The sequence below is a fragment of the Cololabis saira genome, chromosome 9 (assembly GCF_033807715.1).
Source record: "Cololabis saira isolate AMF1-May2022 chromosome 9, fColSai1.1, whole genome shotgun sequence".
Classification (NCBI taxonomy): Eukaryota; Metazoa; Chordata; class Actinopteri; order Beloniformes; family Belonidae; genus Cololabis; species Cololabis saira.
In genome coordinates, this window is record NC_084595.1 from 30,775,530 (window position 1) to 30,794,331 (window position 18,802).

Below are 18,802 nucleotides of genomic sequence, written 5' to 3' on the forward strand. Positions count from 1 at the left end.
CTCCTTGAAAGTGCATGTATTGGATAGTGACAGAGGAGCATGGTAAGCACAGGGAAATATAAGTTGGCTTTATGAAAAGCATTTTCTTCCTTCTGTCTTGAACGGCCTAAAAAAATAGAAAATAAAACACAATGTTACGCCAGTAATGTCACCAGAAGAAAACCTCGAACTTGTAGCCTACTCACTTCATTGGACAATGTTGGAGCTAAATGAAAAGATTTTCATTTTGGGCAGAGAGGCTGTCCAAACATTAGGTGTTGTTGTGAATTTAAAACCCTTTGATAGTAGGCTTCATGCATTTAAATCACATGAATTTAGCTAATATGTCATAAATCTCCCCTCTGATAAATGCAATTGAAATATAGTCGGGATACTGATGTTATATTCATCTATTCACAAGGTGCTTTGCAGTCATTGCGATGTTTTTATGACTTGCTCATTTGACTTTCAGAATAAAAGCGTGCAGCTTTAATGTTTGGTAGCAGTTAGTTATTGTATTTTTTTTTTTTTTTTTGCTTTAAACAAAAGCAAAAGCGTCAGTTTTCAATATTAAAATCAGTCTCGGTGAATCTGCTTCGTATTTAGCGAGTTCCAGATGTTTTAGAAATGTAAGCTTTTCATTTGAAAAAGGATGTCGGGAAATCTTAGCTCGACAGCCAAGTGAGAGTTCATTGCGTTCATGAGGATTAGATGTAAGTAACCTTTATCAACTGATCAAAGGGGAATAACAAGAGAGGAAGATAGGACCAGACACCAGGTAGGAATACATCTTTGTACAGTCTATGTTAGAAATTAAGTATTTATATGTTCTTTTTTTTTAAGAAAGACAAGCGCAGTCATTTCATGTTACTGTAATTAGTTAATCGTCCTTATTCCGACACAGATCTGTTCAGCCTATGTTTCACGCATGTCCCATTGCATTAACTTATTATTAATGCACAGACAGCATCTTTTGGTAAATATGCTTTATTTCGGACGCTATGGATCTTACCACTTTACATGTTTTAACACTGTATTTTGATAACTGACTGAAGTTTTTTATTTGCCCAGTGTTGCATCTTCTTAAAATAATTCACTGTCCGCACATGAAATCCAGTTTGTGGAGTTTACTGAACCAGTTTGCAACATACACGTCTTCTCTTGATTTACAGTCTTAAGGCTGATTTATGTTTCCACGATTAAACGCAGAGCCTACGGCGTAGATTACGCGGCGACACGCACCGTGTGTTCGCGTCGCCGCGTACCCTACGCCGTAGGTTCTGCGTTGATTTAACGCAGAACCATAATTTAGGCTTCATTCCTCTAACATCCTTCACCTGTAACAGCCTCAGTACGCCCCGTCCTCGCTGGACTATTAGGTCCTGCAACATACGTGTTACTGTTGCAAACTCCATATAACTAAATGTAAGAACAAAGAATATAACTGCAGCAACAAATGCAAACAAAGGATCCGCTGCGACATCACACTCAGTAAAGCCAATAACAAAAAATAAGGGATGGCTTGGAGGCTTTCTTGTGGGCTTTTGTAATTGCTATAGTAGATCACAGGGGTCAAACTGAATCCATTCTGCATGTTTTAGCCCCAGCTTCTCAGGTGTAGCACATTACTTGTTCTGAATCTGGTACTATGATTGCAGTCTTTGAAAATTGTAGTTTTGTATACCTTTTAAAAGCGGTTGTGAGACCGGGGCTTGTTTGTCACACTTTTTACTCTCTTATATATTTCTTGTAATCAATACATCATATATAAAACAAATGTGTACCTGATGAAAGACTAAAGTCTCAGGTATATATTTTGTATTCATATCATGTTCATATCTTGTGTCAGTGCAGAGTTTTATATCAATCAAATAGAGATTGTGAACATGTTACAAGTTGCCCCGCCAACGGGTAAGTTGTCACACTATATGGGGTAAGATGTCACACTGGATTTTGCTATTAATAAAACAAGGACAAAATTATTCTTGTTGATATTTTTTTAATTGAATGTGAATAAACCTTGACATAAAAACATTATGCAACATTAAACTAGTCCCAAACTAATCCTGGAAGATCTATTCAACAACCTAAAACAAATCCTGACCTCAGTCAGTCCTGGAACATCATAAAGTTTCAAACAAAACCCAACCTCACTAGTCAGTCAGACTCCTCATCTGAGTCGCAGTTTTGACATACATACGCTGATTTGCCAGGGGTGCATTTTTCATGGGCCCATCCTTAGCATATTATGCATTGCACCCAGGTTTCTCCTGGGGGGCTATTTCCAAATGGCTCTACACAGACCACACACAGGCTTTCATCCTCTTCCGATGAGCAGTCATCTGGAGTTTTCTTTTTTTACCTGCACTCTGCTTCTTCCCTGTGCTTTGCTTCTTTGGTTTTTTGGATTTGGTTAACACAGAGCAATGACTGAGGTATGACAGGATACCTTAATCTCTTCTCTAACAAGTCCACGTTTATTACTGCTAGGATTTTTATCTGAAAGAAGCCTAATTTTAAATATAAGTATATTTTTTTTACTTCAGGTGGTGGAAAAATGGTTAATTGGTGCTCATTTCAACTTACAATGTGTTAATGTCTTCTCACACTGGACATGATGCCTGACCATGTAGAGGAAGAAAACTAGTATTCCACTTTTTAACTCCCCCTTTGGTGAAGAAGATAATTGCAATGTGACAAGTTACCCGGGTGACAAGAAGCCCCGGTCTCCCCTACTCATTCTCTTGCGTTGTGTAATTGAAGAAGAAGCACACACATTCATTTTCTGGCTCCGCCCATATTTGTTCAGGTGAACCTGGTAATAGAACATCACAGTATTAGCTCCAACAGCCAGTTTTGCATTTAACAGCTCCGCACACACACACAAGCATTGGAGATGAAGAGTGAAGACTGATAAAGTTTACACACAAGCAAAATAAAATAATAAAAAAATATATTACATGTACCTGGTAATAGAACATCACATTAGCTCCAACAGAAAGTTTTGCAGTTAACAGCTACGCACACACACTGAGACAAAACTAAATGAGTTAGCCAGCTACACCACGAGAGTTAGCCACAAGCTAAATGTAGCTGGTAATTTAATCACCGACCTGCTCCATAAATCGTCCCACACAAATTGCAACCGACTCACATCATTACAGAGCATTTGTAATGGTAACCGGACGCTTAACTCAGCATAAACATAAATCACACTTAACACAAAATTACAAAAGTTACCAACGGAGCTTAAAGGAGCTTGAGGCTCCTTTTAAGAAATGAGACTCTCTAGCGCCACCCTTCACCACGACGGCTGTTGGGGGTACTGCAGCCAACAGTGAAGCCGGCACGGGAGAACGTGCATGCAGCGTCATGTGACGTCACATCCGCCGCCCAGCGCGGGAAATTCGGGCCCCGAATTGCAGCACATTTTGCAGCACACAGCCTGTTCAAGGCAACGGAGAGATACACTAGAGCCCTGATTCCCAACCCCCGGTCCCCGGACCGGTACCGGTCCGTAGAGCCGTTACTACCGGGCCGTGGAATGGCTTGTGTTCCGATCATAATTAGGGCTGCAACGATTCGTCGACGTTGTCGACAAAAAAGCGATAATCAAAATTGTCGGCAATTGTCACCAGACGTTTTTTTTCCAATGGAGTGAGGCATCTCACTTCACTTCACCTCATTCAATCTCTGCCGACAGCCTTGCTGCAGGACCTCTCAGCGCAGCCTTTTTTTTTTTTTTTTTTTTTGCGTCCCAGCGCAGCTGCGGGTAACAAAACTTCAAATGTTCGGGAGCATTTTAGCCTGGATACGGCGAATAAAAGAAGACTTGCAAGTAGGGTTGCCACCAGTGGCGAAACAACTCAGCACCGGGCCCCGATGCAAGATCATTAAACCGAGCCCTGCCCATCACAATGTAAAACAGACATGCTGTGATTGACGCAATCTCACAGCAGATGCATCACCATTCAAATGACAACGGGCACTACTGACAGCTTTAACTCTTAACACAACCACAGCGCAGATAGATATGTTTAAAAAAAAATCCCATATATATAGCACATATAACCAACAGCATAACGCACACAGTGCGCCGGTGTGCGACAGAACACCAGCATTGCCAACAGCTGAGAATAAACCCACACAGCGCACAGACTGAAATTTGGTGGCACGGCGGCACACCACAAATAAAAACATCATAAACACGCATAAACACAAACAAACTAGTGATACACTATCACTATAACAAATATTAATAATAATGGGTCATTACTTACAATTACAGTTTGACTTTCTGGGCCTTCCGCTGGGCAAAGTCATTAATTAATTCCTGACAACAGTTCAACTCTCGGGGTACGCGGCGACGCGCGCCGTACGGTGCGCGTCGCCGTGTCCCCTACGCCGTAATCTGCGTTGGTGCAACGCGGATCCATAAATCAGCCAGTGTCCGTCACTCATCTCTGTGCAGCAGAACCTGCACCAGCAAGACGCTGCTCTCTGATTATGGCTCACAGTTTGAAAACCCCAAATAAAAAATAAATTAGAGAATATTTTATGAAATCAATAAACAATTCCATCATCAAAATTATAACAAATAAAGGTTCAATATATCTTGCTTTGCATGTAACAAGACTAGGTAATATATTAGTTTCACCTTTTAAGTTGAATTATTGAAATAGATTAACTTTTACACCAAATTCTAGTTGAATTATTGAAATAGATTAACTTTTACACCATATTCTAGTTGAATTATTGAAATAAGTTAACTTTTACACCATATTCTAGTTGAATTATTGAAATAAGTTAACTTTTACACCATATTCTTCACCTGAAGCATTTTTTTGTCATATAATGTCATCCAAAACTTGTATAAATTGAAATGTGTTTGTTTGAGTGGCAGCCCTGTCATGGCTTGGCGGACAATAAGTTCTGGTACCCGACCGGACTGAACAGCGCCATGCACAGGTGCTGTATGCAGGTCAGGTACAGTCAGCTGCAGAGATGAGCGGACCTCAGCAAACCTCCATGAGCCGTTTCTTTACTGGTTGTTCGAGTAAAAGAAATGGTGATGAACAAGTGGAAAATCCTACCAAAAAGAAAAGCAAGAGCTTTAATCGCAAGTACGACATTATGTATATAAAATATGGATTTGTTGCCACGGGCGATTTGGAGGCGCCAAACCCACTATGTATTTTATGTGGAGAAACGCTTGGCAACGAAGCAATGAAGCCATCCAAGCTCCAAAGACACTTAAATACAAAACATCCTTCTCTCAAAGACAAACCAGTGGATTTTTTCGAAAGGAAAAAACGTGAGTTACATTTGCAGAAGCAAGTTTTAAAGGCCACAACATCAGCTAATGTCGCTGCAACGAGGGCTTCATATCTCGTTGCTCACCGGATTGCAAAAGCTAAAAAGCCCTTTACAATTGGAGAGGAGCTAATACTGCCCGCTGCAAAATACATCTGCCTCGAACTTTTGGGGGAAAAAGCAGCTGGCAAAATGTCGCAGGGGTCTGGCAATTGAAATAGGCTGTTATTTTCGTAAAATGAGTCGCCACCTGTGGGTGGATAAATATATGCACCTGAAACCATTGTAAAGTTAGTAAAACAATGATAGCCTGCATTTTAAAATGCATTGTTTTTTTCTAAAATGTTTATTAAAATTGCCATAAATTGTCAACTGGTCCCTGAGCTTTTTGTTTATACTTCTGCTGGTCCTCGGCACAAAAAAGGTTGGGAACCCCTGCACTAGAGGGCTCATTCTTTTTGGTTTGGAACGCTTCATCTGACATTATTACTAGAAAACTTAAAACGTATACGAATTTTTTTCATAAATCCTGCCTCAATCCAGCCTCAAGCTCCTTTAAAGGTATAATCTGTGTCTTGTATTCAAAAACATTTATTGTTATACTGGGTGAAATGGTCCTTCCCTCCTGAGAGTAGCCAGTGAATAATGTGTTCAGAAAAGGGAAAGAAAAAAATCCGACCTCTCTGACAGCTTTAAATCCTGTAAAAACTCTGACCAATCTGTTTTTTGCAGTCCGAATGGCACGGATTGGTCAGAGGACCAGAGGATTGGCAGGGGGGAAAGAACCAATCAGATGCCTTCATTTTAAGTCCCGCCCACGCCCTCCTCTGTCCCATGCGCGCACTCTGCTTCCAACCCCCGTGTCCACTTCCCACGGGTCCTCCTCGGTTCAGAGTGTCCCAGTGTAACCCCCCCCCGCTCCTCCAGACCGACTGGCAACCGCAGCCTGACATCGGAGGGCCCCCGCCGCTCCCGGCTTCACTGCCGGCTCGCGGTCGGACAGTCACGTCGAATGTAACGGCTCGCCGTGCTAAAAAGGCTAAAAAAAGAAAGCCAAAGTGCGATTCTGCAGCGCAGGTTGTCCGCTACTGGGGGTCTGCCACGGACCCCCAGTATGGGGCGACGCGCACCATTCTGCGTTGGTGTAACGCGGAACCATAAATCAGCCTTCAGTGTGTGCTCTGTGTGCTGTTCTGAACTTCTCTGTTGTGCTCATTTTGCTGGGACGTCGGGTCCCTCCGCCGAGACACAACTTTTGCGGTATGCGTTCATTGTTGTGTCTAAAAATGATGCGCAGTGCCGACCCAATCAGAAACGGTACAGATATTCTGTGATATTTTTTTATATTTATAAAAAAATAAAATTATAAAAAAATAAAGGATCCCCATAACTTTGATTGGGTGGGCAGGATGGGGCGGGGCTTAGAGGAGGTGCCACTTTCAAATCTTGCTAGCTTTCCAAAATCAAGGACAATACCTTAAACATAAGACGACTCAACACAAGCATTGGAGATGAAGACTGAAGACCCGACATGAGGCGTCTCCGTCAAATCCCCAGGCTCGTGAGTGAGGCGTTAAAGTACATACATCTCACGTCGTAAATGTCAATGACAAGTGACATTACAGTAAAAGTAACAAAATAAAACAGTAAACAACACAACTACACTAGCAGATGACTGCTGATGGATGAAACTCATAAATCATAGCCAGACAGCTAGTAATGGCAAGTGGAATCATTAACTCCGTTACACACTAATCTCACGATATTCATAAATTGATATCAGAATTTCTTTCAAAAAGTCACTAAAATATTGAAAATAAAACTAGTTTTTCTGTTTAAGACTGAAGGACATTGGGCTTCACTCTATTGTAAATGTAGTAGTCTATGCATTTGAATTTGTTATGCATTCTTATTGTTGTTCATATTTTGTCATGCAATCTCATAAAAACACACTTTTTTTCCTTAAATTACTCTCCAAATTCCATTCATTCGTCTATGGTATCTTTACCAAATGATTTCAAGAGGGAATATCCATGTTTTTTGTTGTTGTTTTGACCCCAAACCTCTTCACTGGTAACTCTACATTTGGCAGAACTAGTTTATACTGGAAGGATGGCGACTTGGTGGTTATTAAAGGTGCGTCACAGCTATAGGGTTTCTGTTTTGAATCCAAAGTTCACAGTAGAGTATACATTTCCTCCTCGTGCTTGCGTGTATTTTCTCTTCAGCTTCCTCCTACAGTTCAAACACATGCATGTCAGGTTATTTGGGTATTCAAACTTTATATGACCCTGTGATGCACTGGTGAACAGTCTGGGGCGTACCCCGAACTTTCGCCCTTGTGCCCATTTCCAGTGAGTGGTCCGGACCAGTCTGATTCAGAATGGTCCAGCCAGTTCAGGTGAGGTTTCCATATACAGTATATGTGTGTATATATTGTTCTTCCTTTTCCTCATACATTTATTCTTTATTTTTACATTCCCTTGTTTTCTCATTTTACTTGACCTTATGCATTTCTGCCTTATTAGGCCAACCTCCTGTCCCCTCCAGTCAGAGCCAAGCACCGGACCTGGGGTGACAGAGCCTTCTCCAACGCTGCTCCCACCCTCTGGAACTCCCTCCCCAAACACATCCGTGACTGTACAGACCTCCCAATATTCAAATCCCATCTCAAAACTCACCTTTACAGAACTGCTTTTAATGTGTGATCAATGTCCTGTGTCATTTAATTGTCCTATGTGTACTGCTTTTATGATTTTTATACTATTGTAAAGTGTGTTTAGTGTCGTTGAGTGTACTGCTTTTATGATTTTTACTAATGTAAAGCGTCTTTGAGTGCCCTTCTTAGTCCAGCTCCTTTACCATTGGTCAATAAACGGGAAGGATCCTGCTTCTTCCTGGATCAATTCAGGTCTCTATTGAGAAAAAAAAGTCTAATTATGATGGGGATAAGTAAATACATCAAGTGAGAAAATATATGTTGGCAAAACGTAAGTGAAGTTCAGATGGTCCTGGTGCTAACAGCATTAATGGACACGCTTATGCTTGAACATGGTGTTTTATGATGGACAAAAGTCCATCATAAAAGCACAGAAGTCCATCGCTCGGGTTTAGATCGGGGAGGCAGTTCCTCCCCCTCCAAGTATCACTGTTGTCAACCACGTGAGATTTGGAGTGCCCCAGTAGAACAATGGAGTCTCCTGTCTCCAGTCAAGTATCTATCAAGCACCCCTCCCAAGGACTCCAAGAAGGCCGGGTACTCTGTATTGCTATCACCCCTTTTCCACCAAACTGGTTCCAGGGCTGGTTCTGGGCCAGTGCTGACTTTAGAACTGGGCTTTCCCCACTGATAAAGAATTAGCTCTGGGCCAGAAAAAACGGTTCCAAGGTAGCACCAACTCTTTGCTGGACTAGAGGAAAGAGCTGCTTACGTAAGCGTGTGGGGGCTGAGTTATTAACACCAAGGGCAATAGCAAAACTGCGACACGGCAACATTATCAAATAAGTGACAAATTAATATGGATACATCAAATCAAATCAAAGCAAACTTTATTTATATAGCACTTCTCATACAAATAATGCAACACAAAGTGCTTAACAAAAACAAATAAAAATAAAACTTATTAATGCCCTGCCCCCCTCCCCCCTCCCCGCAGACACAAGCACACTACAATTGACCTAGGTTATACACACAGACACACACACAGACACACGGTGCAGACATGGCTAGGCACAGAGGATCCAGGTGAGGAAACGGTAACAGGGAGCCGTCCACGCCAGGAGGTCTCAAACTGAATGCCGCCTCCCCGTGTGTCCTGGTTCTAACTTTTGGTATGGTTAAAAGGCCAGCACCGGAGGACCTCAGGGTCCGTGAGGGTCGATAGGGTAAAAGTAGTGCAGACAAATAAGAAGGCCCAAGACCATTAAGACACTTAAAAACTAATAAAAGAACCTTAAAATCGATCCTGAAGCGTACGGGGAGCCAATGCAGCGATTTTAAAACAGGTGTAATGTGCTCCCGCCCTCTGGTCCTCGTCAGCACGCGTGCGGCTGAGTTCTGTAATAATTGTAGGTTATACATGTTATTTTTGGGAAGACCAGAGAGCAGGGCATTACAATAATCTAAACGACATGAGATAAAAGCATGCATTAGCACCTCCGTACTAGCCTGAGAGAGAAATGGGCGGACTCTGGCTATGTTCTTAAGATTGTAAAAACCGATCTTTGTTATGTTTTTAATATGTGGAATAAAAGTGAGCTCAGAGTCAAAAATCACGCCCAGATTTTTAACTGATTTTGAGGGTTTAAAATCCTGTAACTTTGGTAAAAGTTTCTCTCTCTGGCCTTCAGGACCGATGAGTAAAACCTCTGTTTTGCCCTGGTTGAGCTGTAGGAAGTTTGCTGCCATCCATGACTTGATATCTAAAATACAGTTAAAAAGGGCATCAATTGGCCCAGTGTCATCAGGAGACACGGCGATGTACAGTTGCGTATCGTCAGCGTAACTATGGAAGCTGATGCCGTGTCTCCTGATGACATCCCCAAGGGGCAGCATGTACAGATTAAAAAGAGTTGGACCTAAAATTGACCCTTGGGGAACCCCACACCTTATCTTATAGATTCCTGAGGAACATGTATCCATACTTACGAAGAAACTACGATCAGTGAGGTAGGACGTGAACCATTTAAGAACAGTACCAGAGAGGCCGACCAGGTGCTTCAGTCTGTTTAATAAAATGTGATGGTCTACTGTATCGAAGGTGGCGGTTAGATCCAGCAGAACCAAGACTGTGAGTTTAAATTACACCTGATGTCATTTAAAATCTTTAAAAGTGGTGTCTCTGTACTGTGGTTCATCCTAAAACCGGACTGATGAGCTTTTAAAATGTGTGTTGATCATTCACTTGATTAAAAACAAGTTTTTCTAAAATTTTACTTAAAAACGGTAAGTTGGATACAGGCCGGTAGTTATTTAAAACATTGGGGTCCAACCCACTCTTCTTCAGAAGGGGCTTCACCACCGCCGTTTTACCGCCGGCGGGGAAGACACCCGTCTGAAGAGAGCAGTTGACCAAATACAAAAGCTGTTCCTCAAAGAATCCATAGAGTGTTTTAAAAAACGGTGTGGGAATGGGGTCTAAAAGGCAGGTTGTGGGCTTTACCTTGGAGAAAACTCTACCAAGGCAAAACTCTCCAGTGTTTCCTCAGGTAAAAGCACTGATCCAGGTGTGTTAAGAGTTAAAATCTGTTGAGATAAAAGACTGGATCTAATGTCACCAATTTTACCCCTGAAGTGGTCTGCAAAATCCTCACAGTAATGATCTGTTGCTGTTTTATGGGATCTGTTCAGGTTTCCATTTGTTAGAAAATCTATTGTGGAGAAAGGAATTTGGAATTGTTTTTGTTATTTAAAATTAGGTTTTTGAAATGGGCGGTTCTTGCTTTTTTAATACTGTTATTGTAATACTTAAGGTGTTGGCAAAAAATGTCATGATGAACTGTTAATTTTGATTTCCTCCATCTTCTTTCGGCACTCCTGCAGTTTCTTTTTAGTTTCTTTATTTCCTCAGTTCTCCATGGGGGTGTAGGTTTTATGCTAATTCTTTTAGTTAAAATCGGAGCCACTGAGTCCAGCGTTGTTTTGAGTATTTTGTTAAAATTGTCAACGATAAAATCACAGGGTGCTGGTAAAATCTCTGCAGGAGTGTTCTGTAAAATCTGGATAAAATTTGCAGCCACTTCAGGAGTTAGGTAACGTTTCCTCACCGTTCTCACCGGGGCCTCCCGCTGGTTAAGACTGGTGATGTTAAAAAACACGCAAAAATGGTCAGACACAGCCAGGTCCACGACAGAGCACGCACCCAGGGACAGGCCGTAGGTTATGACCAGGTCCAGGGTGCGCCCTCTGCTGTGGGTTGGCTGTGTGACATGTTGCTTAAAATCTAGACAGTTTAAAAGGTTTAAAAATTCTCTGGATACTGGGTCTGAGATGTTGTTTAAGTGCAGATTAAAATCACCAGTTATTAAGATCCTGTTGTAGGAGTTGTGAATAATTGATAAAAGTTCAGAGAGATGGCTGATAAATCAGGTGGAATACTGGGGGGGTCTGTAGACCGTTATGCAGGAGATTGGGGGGTTGCTAAAAACAAAAGCATGGTATTCAAATGATGTGTAGCTGTTAAAAGGAACTGCATTGGATGACATAGTTGTTTTTGTTATTGATGCAGTTCCGCCCCCTCTCTTGCCCCCCCTGGTAGAAAATAGAAAGTTAAAATCTGGTGGGGACATGACCCCCGAGCAATTATTACATAAACATAACATAAACAATGGCAGGTAAAAAACTCCTCTAGTGGGAGAAAAACCTTAAGCCAAAGAGTGCCAAGGAAAAACTCCCCTTTTAGGAGGGAAAAAACTTTGAGAAGGACCTGGCTTATAAGGGGGGGACCCTCCTGCCGGAGGCCAACTGGGCAGAGCAGGAAAAGAGAGAACAGACAGAAAGAATGAAGAACAGAGAAAGGAGAGACACGGACACAATGGCTAACTTGTGCACTACGGGGATGACTATATAAGCAGATGTAGACAGCAGACACTGGGTTGGTCAGAGGGTGGGGGCGGGGGCACAGGCCAGGATGTCACCAGGCATCTACTGAAATATATAGCAAAAACTTAAATTTACCTTGTCCCAGGTGACGGTCCTCCGCTCTCGGAGTAAACGGGGTGCCTTCGGTGGAGATGCTGCAGCAGTGCTGTTATGGTATGCAAGCACTGTCTTACAGTGAATGCAAGTAACAGTGTTCGCCTTGGTGTCCAGCTTAAAATGCTCCCACACTTTTGACATTTTCTTCCTTTTCTTTGTGCATTTCTCCTCGCTTTCATCACCTTCTTCATCGTTACCTCTAGACCCAAACATATCTGCCACGTCTTTCTTCACGTGCGTGGCGTCAGTGCGTTGTGCCACATTTAATATAGTCCGGGGAGAAAATTCCTCGATAATTTTTTGTAATCGAATTACTCAAATTATTCGAGAAATCGTTTCAGCCCTAGTGAAGATGTCAACATGGAGCTGGTTTGTCAGGAGGTTTGAATGTAGATTTGTTTCAGTTTGGTCGGAAAAAAGGAGTCAATATACCTTTACAGGAAAAATATGAATCCTGCTCATCGATTATCTATTTATTGACAATTCCAAATTGGAAAGAAGGGGATGGGATATAAAATGCGAAGTAATAATAATAATAATAACTAGAAAATTTCAGGAAATTTTGATATGGGCATGCCCTACTGCCCCTCGTCCCCTCTCGCTGCTTTGGTTTGGGGCTATAGTGTTTGTGTTCGGGGAGGTTCTATGTCAGTTTGAGGTGTTTACGGTTGTATTGCATTCATTCCTGTGCTCCCCGCAGGGGGTGTGGTTTAGGGTTGTTAATAAACCACAGCCCCTGCTTCGGAGTTGTGTGGTTTAGGGTGATTAATAATGGCCAAGAAGTAGTTCAGGGTTGTTAATAAACCGTTAAAGGTTGTTGATAAACCTTTGGGGATGGTGCCATTAGGCAGGCATTTTGACTTAAAATTTACGTAAATCACAGCTTCATGAAATTTGAATATGTTGTAGTCCGCAGCGAGGCGAGTTTTGAAACATTTGAATCATGTCCCTACGATAACCTGTTGCCTAGCAACAAGCGTCCATCGTCAAATGGACATTTTTTTTTTTTATTTGAAAGTTTAATATCTCAAAAACTGTAATAATTGGCATAATGAGGTTGAAAGACATTTTGGTCCGAATCGAACCAAGTCTGGGAACATTTGAATGACGCTACGATAAAGTTCGGCCGACCAATAAGCGTCCAAATTTTCACCTTTTCTTCTGCTTCTTAGCACGCTTTTGACTGAGAAAAGTATTGCCCTTCGAGTCATGATGGATCCACATGTGTTGATGTATGCTATGTGTGGGTGCATATTCCGGTTCAGGCTTGGCATGGATTTTCAGCTTCATGAAATTTGAATATGTTGAAGTCCACAGCGTGCCGAGTCAGGGAACATTCGTACGATGTCTCTACGATAACCTCTTGTGTAGCAACAAGCGTCCAAAGTCAAATGGAATTTTTTTTTAACTGAAAGTTAATTATCGCAAAAAGTGGAATAATTGGTATAATGAGGTTGTATGGTCCTTTGGTGCCAATCGGGCCGAGTGTTTGAAAATTTGAACAATGTCTCTATGATGAAGTTCGGCCGAGTAGTAAGCGCCACAGTATCGAGGCATTCTGGAGACGCATTTAACGATGTATGCCATGCATGGGTGCACGTTGCTGTTTGGGCTGCATTAATGGACAAAAAAAGTGTGCGGAATAAGAAGAAGCAGAATAAGAAAAGGGAAACCTTTTCTGTATACTATATTGCCTTCATGCTGTACATCCGCTGGTGCGCAGTGGGACTTTTGCCACTTTAGCTCGTTAGCAAAATGCTAGCAACATTGCCCTTTGGGCCATTTTGGATGATTGTAATATGGTCATGCCACTACTTGGCATGCCCATAATAAGCGGGAGAAGAAAAGGGAAACTTTTCTGGATACTAATACATCGCCTTCATTTTCATGTTTTTCCTCGTTTTTTCGGGTGTGTTTTATTTCTTGGGGATTTTTTTCATGCTGTACACCTGGTGCTGCGCAGCGGGATTTTTGCGACGTTAGCTTGTTAACAAAATGCTAGCAAAATGGCAAATTGTTGTGCCGTATTCAGCACCCCTGCCGTGAAAAGCACCCCCTCGTATATTCAATGATAAGTAGACCAAGAAAAAAAACAACACACTGACACTTCAATATATTTATATATACACACTCACACAAACACATACTTAGGAGTTTATATTATATATATTTACAAATATTATGGAAGACAACACAGTAAGCAGGCTATTAATTAATGACATCAATAACCATTTACCTGATTTTTGTTATCTGTGACTGTGATTGTGGGAAAGTGTGACTATTGTGGAATCCATGAGCGCATTTAAACATGAATCATTAACACAAAACTGGACGCTAAACAGAACGTGACACGGAATGAGAATATAATTTTTGTCAGACGAGGGGGTGCTTTTCACGGCAGGGGTGCTGAATACGGCACAACACCGGGGTATGACAACTGCAGAACAAGTATAGGCGCACAATAAGAAACACTTTTTTCTCCATGAAAACACGTGATTTATTTATTATCACAAATAAAAAAATTAAGGTGCCTCCTGTGGCAACCTTTTGCTGAATAATACTCGATTTAACATTCAAATAAAATATTTCTCCTTTTGCATGTGGAGAATCCTCACCAAGTTGACCCATCCCCACCCCAGTCCTCAAATCAGGCACCAACAAGCATCCCTGCGTAATGCTGGGCAGATTAGCACCTTCCTTTCGAACGTATTAAATACAGACGCAATCACAATCCCCGCAAAAACTTTCAGGCTTGGTAAATCTCATTGCGTGTGGTACAGTAAATGGAGACATTTGCACGCCCCATATTGATTATTCATCAGGGCAAAAGTATTAAATGAATAGCGTGTGCTATTTTGCTCATTTGAGAGGCGCAGTCCTCTTTGCACGCTGTTAGTAGATCAGCTTGCACATTGGTTTGCGGGTGCTGTCAAGTTTGCACACGTTTTTACGCACGCAAACCTTTAGTAAATCAGGCCCTTAATGCCATAAGTCAGCTCAAGAAGTCAGAACCAGAACAACCCTTGCTTCAACCCTCTTTGTCTTCCTTTTTTTGGGTCAAATATGTTTGTGGCGGTGGGTCACGTGGTTCAGCTCAGCTGCAGGGGAGAGGTGAGTCAGTGGCTCTGGGAGCAGTGTCAATTAGGGACAAAGGACCCCACCGGGCCGCATTAACCATCCTTCTCTCCCTCTATTTAGTGACGGCACAGGTGCAGAGACGGGAAAGGAGCAGCCTTGGTGTAGGGAACTCTGTGGTGTTCTGCAAAAAGTGCTACCAAATAAAAGTACTGTGATTCAGCTGCTGTCCACTTGTGATCATTTCTGCTTGCTACCAGAACCTCTCACAGTGTTTTAGACATGGTTACAAATGTGGCTCTACAAAAAATGTATTGCTTTTATGTTTTGCTTAATGGACATCCATGAGAGAACTGTCAGCTCTGAATCTATCTATGTAATTTGTTAGAAAAATGTAAACTCTTTCTTCCTGACAGCATGAAGGTTTGCAGCATGAACATCACTTATTTTATCTTGTTTCCAGGAACAATATTGTTTGGGCCGACTTGTAAAGAGAAGAACTTTGAAAATCACCACCAACTGATAAACTACAGAACTCCCTGAATTAAAAAAAAAGCACCTTATCTGAGGATTTTCCTCTTTAAACTATGAGGTGGCACACACGAAGACCTCAGAAGTTACTGCAGCTCACTGCTGCACTGGGGTCCCTGTGTATACTTTTCCTCCTCATTCAGCTGGATGAGGAGGACAACCATATGTACATCTTCGGATACAGTGAGTTGGAGTACACAGCTGATGATGGTCCAGAGAAAGGGTGCAACTGTACAGCAATTTTTAAGGGAGATCCAGGAGCACTGGATCAGGCCAAATTACTCACCATCACTAGAGACTTCAAAAACAGTATTCATCTCCCTGATGAGTATTACATAAATGCAACCCAGGACTGCAGGTGTGTAACTTCAAACCATCAGTTTTGATATTTGTGTTACTCCAAACTGCTAGATATTGATAATCAATATTGTTTGCTTAAAAATGTGTACTTACAGGAGCTTCAAGTTAAGCAGAAAATACATAAGATTCCCATTGAGCAAGGAAGAAGAGGAATTTCCTATAGCTTATTCCATGGTTGTACATCACAAGGTACGCACATTTTAAATTTTTAATATTGGTTACAAAAGAGTACCACCACCATATAGAAATTGTGCACCGGTAACATATTTTTGTGACACACCATTATAATGGTTTCAAGTGGTGGCAAAAAGATCTGATGAAAGATTTTGTTCTGTTGCGTGAGGTGACATGAAAGATCCACTGACTTTGGAACTTGGCTTATATAAGCAAATATAAGAGTAACAATATGTTAAAGCTTGCTGCTTCAGTTTTGGCCATAAATAAAATCAGCATTATTCTGGTTATATTCTAAACTGTTGGTGTGTGTCACTTGAAATGATTAAAATACAGCAAAAAAGACAAAAAGCATCTAACCATACCATCGTGAAAAATACAGTGTATTGTTTTATTCCCAGAAAAGTAATAACCCATTAGCAAGATTTTCCTCTTTGAACAAAGAGTTACACAAATGAGGAAACCAGAAATTATTATCTCACACTGCAAGTACCATTAAATCCAAAAGATTGGAATAAAAAAAATAGTTTGCTATAATTGGTTAAAGTTTAGGGTCAATTGTCAGTTTGTATCTCATGTGCCCAATGACACAGAAAACCATTGAGGGAATTTTAATGTATTTATTTTTTTTTAAATGTATTCACTATATGTTTTTCTTTTGCTCTCTCTCTCTTTCTCTCTCTCTCTCTCTCTCTCTTTTTTTATACACTTAAGGTGCAGAACTTTGAAAGACTACTACGAGCCATCTATGCACCTCAAAATATTTATTGTGTCCATGTAGACAAAAAATCTCAGGCCTCAGTGTCCACCGCCATCCAGGCTATTGTTTCCTGCTTCCCCAATGTCTTCCTAGTCAGCAAGGCTGTGAGCGTAACTTACGCTGCTTGGCCATGTGTCCAAGCTGAACTCAACTGTATGGCTGATCTTTACAATAGCAGCACGGAATGGAAATACTTCATCAACCTTTGTGGTCAGGACTTCCCACTGAAAACCAACTTTGAAATGGTGAAAATGCTGCAAGGACTGAGGGGTGGTAATAGTTTGGAGTCAGAAGCCTTGCCTTCAGATAAGAAGTGGAGGATCAATTATGTACATCAGATAGTTAACGGGACCATCAAGGTATTTCCTCTGCACCTTATATCGTACAAAACTATTCTGATATAACAAAAACACCCACAAAAAACAGTTGAGACCTTAACCATCATTTTCATTTACTGTTTTAATGTTTGCAGAATACGGGGAAGGTGAAGGATCCGCCTCCTTTTGACCTGCCCATTATGTCAGGGAGTGCCTACATAGTAGTTAGCCGAGGCTACATCCGCAGTGTGTTGGAAGACGGCAAAATACAGTCACTCATTGAATGGTTCAAGGACACTTACAGTCCTGATGAAAATATCTGGGCGACCATTCAGCGAGTTCCTGGTGTTCCTGGCTCACGGTGGCCCCACCGTAAACATGACATGACGGATATGAATGCATTTGCCCGGCTGGTGAAGTGGGATTCGCATGAAGGCTCACAGGATTCAATGAATGCGGTGTACCCAGCGTGTCAGGGCCACCATATGAGGAACATTTGTGTTTATGGCACTGGAGACTTGCAGTGGTTGATTGAGCAGCACCATTTCTTTGCCAATAAGTTTGATACAGACATTGATCCTATTGCTGTGTACTGCTTGGAGAAATATCTCAGGAAAAAAGCTATAGATGCAATAACATAATTTGACTATTTTTCTGGCATCCTGCAATGGCATTTATTTATTGCTACAAATGTTAATGCAGCTGTAATAGGACCAGTTGTGTCAGTTGTATGAAGCTTCTCCAAAACCTAAAGTAAATCAATATGTAGTTTATTGTGGAAAATGTATTTAGATGCTACTTTGGTTATTAGCAGTGGATATGTTCAATATAATAAGAAAACACTGGAAAGAAAAAATCTAGTGGGTGTATGAGGGAACAGCAGGTAGTTACGGTAGAAAATGTGTTTACCAGTAAAACAGGTTTTTATTTTTAGAGCCCGAGCACCAGGTTGCAAGGACCCTACTGAAATCGCGCTGTTTATTATTATCTTTATTATTATTATTATTATTATTATTATTATTATTATTATTATTATTATTATTATTGTTATTATTATTATTATTATTATAAGTGCTTTTTTCAGAGCTTTGCCATACTCCAAAACTCACCAAATTTTGTACACCCATTAGGTCTGGCGAAAAATGTGATATTTTAAGGGTGCCTCAAATGGCCATGAAAAAATGGTTCAATAGTGCCTCATTGAAAATTGTTGTATGAGTTTGGCCTACATGCACGAAAATTGTTAGTTTTATGTATATGGATGACTTGCACGATGAAAATCTCAAGGACCCATATTCTTCAATGTACAGGAATTTCTGCTAATGTGCACTTTTAAACACTGTATTTAAAAGTGCTATATAAATATGGTTAATCATCATTACCATAATTACCTAAAAAGACAATATTGCAAACTTATGCTAGAGACCAGTTAAGCATTTGCTGTTATATGTGTTAAACTTTTCTAATATATGTAAATATATCACAATGTTGAAATGTGTCCACTGTGTCATGTTCCACCCCATCCTGGAAACATTGATGACTGGGTGAACTATGACAGGGTGGACATTTATTGCTACTTTTAGCTTTAAATGAGCA

General features: G+C 41.1%; 1 protein-coding gene across 2 annotated transcripts; it reads left to right on the plus strand.

Moving 5' to 3' along the window:
• Positions 1-674: 674 nt before the first annotated feature.
• On the plus strand, positions 675-18,397 carry LOC133451078 (beta-1,3-galactosyl-O-glycosyl-glycoprotein beta-1,6-N-acetylglucosaminyltransferase-like). Of its 2 annotated transcripts, none has more exons than XM_061730014.1 (5): positions 675-757; positions 15,528-15,953; positions 16,051-16,144; positions 16,844-17,248; positions 17,362-18,397. In XM_061730014.1, the coding sequence occupies exons 2-5, from the start codon at positions 15,652-15,654 to the stop codon at positions 17,845-17,847; spliced, it is 1,287 nt and encodes a 428-aa protein (XP_061585998.1). In that variant the 5' UTR covers positions 675-757; positions 15,528-15,651; the 3' UTR covers positions 17,848-18,397. The 2 variants fall into 2 exon arrangements, with proteins under 2 accessions (XP_061585998.1, XP_061585999.1); XM_061730015.1 differs by lacking the exon at positions 675-757 and adding an exon at positions 15,066-15,273.
• Positions 18,398-18,802: the final 405 nt, after the last annotated feature.